The sequence below is a fragment of the Camponotus floridanus genome, unplaced genomic scaffold (genome assembly GCF_003227725.1).
Source record: "Camponotus floridanus strain SB8 unplaced genomic scaffold, Cflo_v7.5 scaffold284, whole genome shotgun sequence".
Taxonomy (NCBI): Eukaryota; Metazoa; Arthropoda; class Insecta; order Hymenoptera; family Formicidae; genus Camponotus; species Camponotus floridanus.
This window is the reverse complement of record NW_020229419.1, coordinates 15,732-22,025: the sequence shown is the minus strand read 5'-3', so window position 1 is coordinate 22,025 and position 6,294 is coordinate 15,732. Positions and strand designations below refer to the sequence as shown.

The following is a 6,294-nucleotide window of genomic DNA, read 5'->3' as shown; positions in this document are numbered from 1 at the left end:
AAACATTCTCACATTCAAATATTTGATCACAATTATGGCGTCTAATACATTGGTATTGCCAACCATCTTCTGAATCTATGATTCGAGTAATTTTACGTTTACTACCGAAATAAGAGTAATCATCATCGTCTATATCAATGGAGAAGTGTGTCTTCCGAATTTTACGAAAAATTTTCAGTTGTACATGATCGGGTCATTCGGTATACCCATCCTCATACATAGTAACCTCGGCTTGTTTGACGAAACGTTGCTTACGCATACCTCGTATGCCTAATTCTCGATCGCGCACATATTGTGTTATCGACATCTGTTTAGTGTTCGATTTTTCCATAGCACTATTATTGTCATCTCGGAAAAGGGTGATTATGCGCCTCCATTCGTCTATACGTGTTTGTAGTTCCATTGTTGTAATATTATTTTATATGCTATAGTCCACACACATATATGTATTGATAAGATTGTCTTTTAATTTTACAGTCAAATATAAAACAACTACGTTCCATACGAACGATACCGGTAAAATTAGACAATTGCGGCCTATACGCCGATGACCTTGACCTTGACATATGTTGTCGAGGACACCTTCCCGAGTAATTTTATGTATGTATATAATAGGCGGACTCGAATAGTTTAGCCCCTACCCCATCTCGAAGTTAATATTCACGCATGTATTTTTCAAATTCAAGCAAAATTGTGAACTTTGCTTCATTTGTTCACAAAAGTTAAAAATCTTGAAAAATTTTACAAAACAAGTTATGTACATTTTTTTTGTAAACTTATTATTTCGGTTGTGTTATGAACTACGCATCTAGCAACGTACATGAACATTGCGCCGTATTATTTTCGTGTTATGATACAGAAATCATACCTAGGTCACGTTATTCGATCGAACACAGTTTACTGTTGGGCACTTCTGTAACTTCATGTGATTAAAATTTACGGAAAAATGAAATTATATGAATTTTTATCGATGTGTGATCGCCAAAATGAATTAATAGAATTTTTTGCAAAAATGTAATGTAATGAATACAGAAATGATATGTCCGCAGTGTAATAATAAACTTACTTTAAATATGTCAACATTATTTTTTCGGTGTCGAAAATCGATTACTATCCAACGCAATCATAAAAGAAAAAAAACCTCACAATGTGAATTTAAACAAAGTGCTAAAACTAATACGTGGCTAGCCAATTGTAATCTCGATATTGCGATAGTTACTCGTTTTGTTGCGTATTTTCTCATGATACGTCCTCCACGTTTTGAATTCCTCAAACAAGAATTACAGCTGAGCGATAAAACTATAGTTGACTGGTCAAGTTTTTGCCGTGAGGTAAGTTATATTGTATCAATTTATCTAGTAATTACATTTACACTTTAAAAAAATATTTCCTACTATTTTGAACTACATCTCAGGTGTGCGTTATGTGGCTTGAGGCTCAACAGAATCCGATTGGCGGAAAAGGAATTGTTGTCGAGATAGATGAAGCCAAAATTGGTAAACGCAAATACAATCGTGGGCGTCTAGTTACAGGTAAATGGATTTTTGGTGGCTTTGAGCGTGGTACAGGCAAAGCTTTCATTGTACCGGTCAAAAATCGCACTGCAGAAACATTATTAAGTGTTATAAAACAGTGGATTTTGCCAAAAACTACAATAATATCAGATATGTGGCGGGCTTATGATTGTTTAAATAACGAAGGCTTCATCCATTTAACTGTAAATCACTCAATGAATTTTGTAGATCCAGAAACTGGTAAGTAATAAAATTTGTATTGTTTTATCGTTACGATAAGAATATAAGTATAATATTACCGTAGGAGCTCATACCCAGAATATTGAACGAACATGGCGAGAAGTTCGAGCCAATATTCCGCGATACGGCACACGAGAGAAACATCTCATCGGATACATGGCAGAATTTTTTTTTAAACGGCAATACAAGTTTGACGACCGAATAGTCAGTTTCTTTGAGGCTGTCGGGAAATTTTTTCCCCCAGGATCGAATACAACTAATCCATAATTAATTTGTATCTATATTTCATAAATAAAGCAAACTTTTTTCGAATAATCAGAAAGATAAGGCCCCCTACAGGGGAGCGGAACACACTGTACCCACGTATGTATTTTTGAAATTCAACCGAAATTGTGAACTTTACGAAAATACATGCGTGGATACAGTGTGTTCCGCCTCCCTGCAAGGGGCTCTACTTCCGCAAGATATAACTTAATCCAACCAGTATCCGTGGTATAAAATATACCTCGCTTTGCATGAAAATATATGTGCAATCGATATTTTCGAAAATATGCAGCAAAATCTTTTGAAACTTTGAGATTGGATAGGGGCTAAACTATTCGAGTCCGCCTATTATATACATACATAAAATTACTCGGGAAGGTGTCCTCGACAACATATGTCAAGGTCAAGGTCATCGGCGTATAGGCCGCAATTGTCTATTTTTACCACGATACCACTTTTAGAATCGTAATATTCTTCTTCTTCTCTCGATCAGAACTCGGAGACGACTGATTGATCCATGGTTTTTCTCTATGCTTCGAAGGGTCACACTAGTGTAGCGATTGCACAACGACATACGTTAAACATTCTTAATCTCTTAAAACATTCTTAATCTTTTCCTGGTATACCCGTCACCCGAAGAGTAAGAATCCTCCGGTACTTGACAATATATACACTTTAGAATCATCTTACATGTTTTCTTTTCTCGGAAGAATTGTAACGTATCAGCGCCGTTCGGCTGTTTTGCACCCTTGCTTCCGCCGCTCGTATATCAGCGCTTTCGCGGTACACCTCTCATCCCCGATATAAGTAATTCTAGATTTTTTTTCGTTCGACGTACCCTTATCTCTCTGTCTCTCTCTCTTTCTTTCTTTCCTAGCGTTTGCTCTCTCATGATAACTTTCTCGCAAGAAGCTATGCATGAAAGCTGGGATGGGCAAACGCAAAGAAAGTACACCACGATATAGTAAACTTGAAACTCTTTATTCATGTTTTTACATATTTTTTTTGTCTTACGTATTATATGGACTAAAAGTTAAAGCCGCCAGCTCGCAATCGACAAGTTGATGCTTGTTAAAAGCGTCACTCGCGCGTATTACATTTGATACTTCTTTAGGATCCGTTACAGTGGACGCGATATTGGAGAATTGCGTAAATTTGACATCAACTGTTTGGATAATTTTATCTAATCAATCAAAAGTTACATCTATGCATTGATCGAGATCGAACATACGGTGTAACGTCGATTCGACCATCATCATGCATACGTTCGAAGATTCGAGACTTACGAGTTTGGCATCGTTAATCGTATGAACTCGCACTGTTAGCGGTCCAACGCTTATAAAATTATAGATGTCGTGAGAGTCATTCCGAAGGAAATTTAGAATATTGCGACGTTGCTCGCAGAGTCCTTTCCACGTTTCGAGAGATAATATCAGTTTTTTTCTCCTGATTTCCTATGACAATCTCCACGTAATTCGGCGGACCCACGTTGATACCAAATTCGAGAAATTTGAATTCCGTAGCTGTCAATGCGTCTGCCTAGTATGCGAACCGCACGACGCTCCGACGAAATGCTACGGAAAAAATTAAAATTAAGTAATACTAATAATACAATTTGTAAAAATAGAAAAATATTAAACGAAGCTTACTCGTCGTATTTGTTCTCAAACGATGGAGTTTTATCACGACTCGGCACGTAATTATTCACGTGTATTCCGATGCCGCGGCGCGATTGTGACATAGCATCTCTTGCATCTGACGTTGCGCGGCTTTTCCGCCTTCGCTACACCCGCTGCTCTGCCGATCAGGGATCCGAGCACCCCCAGCATTGGCAATACGCCGCCACATTTCGCTATCGGAAGTATCCGTTTTTTCGCAGTTTTCTTCTTCGTCTTCGTCTTCGTCCTCTTCAGGCCCATACCGAGCTTCGTCTTGACTTTCATCGCCGCCCAGATAGCTGTGGCGGCGACTCTCTCACCGAGAGTCGAATCTCTCGCACCGATACGATTTCGCGCTTTCTCGGCGAGTATTCTATCCGCCGCGTGTCTCTCGGTGAGATCGTTGCTCCGAGAGTACGCTATATCGTGTTCGCGACATGCCGTGTCCAATAAATTTATACTCGATCGCCTCTGGCTAATCGCTTCTGCAACCGCGTGCCTGGACCGCAAAACTGATAGCCGGGAATATGGAATTCGATCGGAAGCGCGTTTATCGCACGATTTAAGAAACCGCTGCCTCTTACGATTCTCGCTGACATACGTCACAATCTTTTATCAACGGAGGCGGACCGTCGATGTGCATTCACTGCCATGGCTTGTAATGTCGCACGGAAAAAAAAATTAGCTCTCACAGCTAAAAACTAGGTCCTGTAACTAAACTTCGCTTGTATTATATGGACACCTAAAGGTGTAGTTGCGATATCTATTTCGATTAGCTGAAACGCTTGTAACTATGGCAGCTAAAGATTTAGCTGCAGCACACATTGCAGAGAATAGCTATAGCAGTATGCACAACAACAATTAGTAATGATGCGCACGTTGTTTAACTGTTACAGCTATAAGTTTCAGTATCATAGCTAATATTTTAGCTATATCAGTATCACAGCTAATATTTTAGCTAAATCTACATAAATAGCGTTGTATATTCGAGGTATATGCTACAGCTAAAATAGTATCAATGGAAGCAAAAATGGTATAAACACGATAGCTATTCTGCGTTCTGCAAAAAAAAACAGCTTTGCAACTGTTGTAAAATTTGTGAATTCGATTGGCGCATGCTCTTAATTTTGGCTAAATCTAAGAGCATGTGCGACAATCAGATTCACGAATTTTACAACAGTTGCAAAGCAGTTTTTCCTGTTGAACGCAGCCAATAATTGTTAATTCTATTGACGGAGGCTAAAAAACATAAAAGAAAATATAAATCATACATATATAAAAAATATTTTATATTTATTTTTTTTATACACATATACATAAGTATAAATTCTTATATATTATATATTATATACGTAAGTATAAATTCTTATATAATATTATTATCACTTTATAATAATAAATATAACGTGTGCTTTTGTTTATGTAATATTAATATATAAATTAATATATTCAGTTTAACATCAAATAAATTCTTTTTCATATCAAATATACATTAGTATATACATGTACACAAAAATATAAACAGACTCAGAAAAGTATGATATTAGGTAAGAAATATATGATTATATAGGATGATGTAAAATAACATATCGCTCACCAGTTGCCATAGTATAAACAAATAAAGGAAAAGAATCTAGTAAGTCTTCATATTTAATAAAAATCCATTTTGTACTTCGTTCTACTTCAAAACCACCAATATCACAATTAAGACCCATATTTAAAAGAGAGAAACAAATAAAAAAAAGATTATTTTGATAAAGAATAATGTACTGAATTTCCGCAAAAATAGGACAAGAACTTTCGTCTGTTCCATAAATTAATACCATTCTGCGTTGATATCGAGTGCCTTTATAATTAACCCAATTTGCAATAAAAGAATATGGATCATGAAGTATATTAGTTGGCAAGATTGATGCAAAATGATTAAAGTGATCGTGTTTAGTAATATTAATAATATTTCCTAATCCTAATTCAACAGTTGGAATAATACTTTCCTGAGCCATAAGCTTATAACAAAACGAAAGCTGATGACGAGTTGCGATAGAAAAAGCAATATTCTTTCTTGACATTACAGCTTTAGCAATTTTCTTTAAAGCTTTATGGAAACCTTCAAGCCTCATTGCAGATAATAAAATTAATGATCCAGATTGCATCATGACACGTGCGTAGTGAACAAGATAATGATGTTTTGGTTTTAAACATTTGTTCGTACATTTCATGTATTGGTTATGATGTTCCAAAACTAATACTTTAAATACTGAAGCAAAATCCTCTGTCACTGATCTACTTTGCAAAAGTTCAATAATTTCTTTTAACAATAGATATAATTTCCAAAATGGGTCATTATATGATTTAATACGATGCCCAATAATAACACCGAAAAGTCTACAAAAGATCAACATTTCCGAAGCTGTCATTTTCAGTTTGCTTTTTGTTGCAAAATCATTATCAATATAAGGTGGTTTATTTTGTACATCAGGACCATAATGAAACATTTGCACACTGTGATTGAGATCTGACAAATTAAAGTCACCGATATCAATAAAATGATTTATTATTGGAATCATATCATAATGAGCAATACCTTCTAAAACATCATGCATAATGTCAACATAAGC

The 6,294-nt window shown here is 35.9% G+C and overlaps 1 protein-coding gene across 1 annotated transcript; it reads left to right on the top strand.

Annotated features, from left to right (window-relative positions):
- Positions 1–1,029: 1,029 nt before the first annotated feature.
- LOC112638306 lies at positions 1,030–2,024 on the top strand. The gene is made up of 3 exons (XM_025409800.1): positions 1,030–1,331; positions 1,415–1,754; positions 1,819–2,024. Exons 1-3 carry the CDS (start codon positions 1,035–1,037, stop codon positions 2,019–2,021), a joined length of 840 nt encoding a protein of 279 aa, XP_025265585.1. The 5' UTR covers positions 1,030–1,034; the 3' UTR covers positions 2,022–2,024.
- Positions 2,025–6,294: the final 4,270 nt, after the last annotated feature.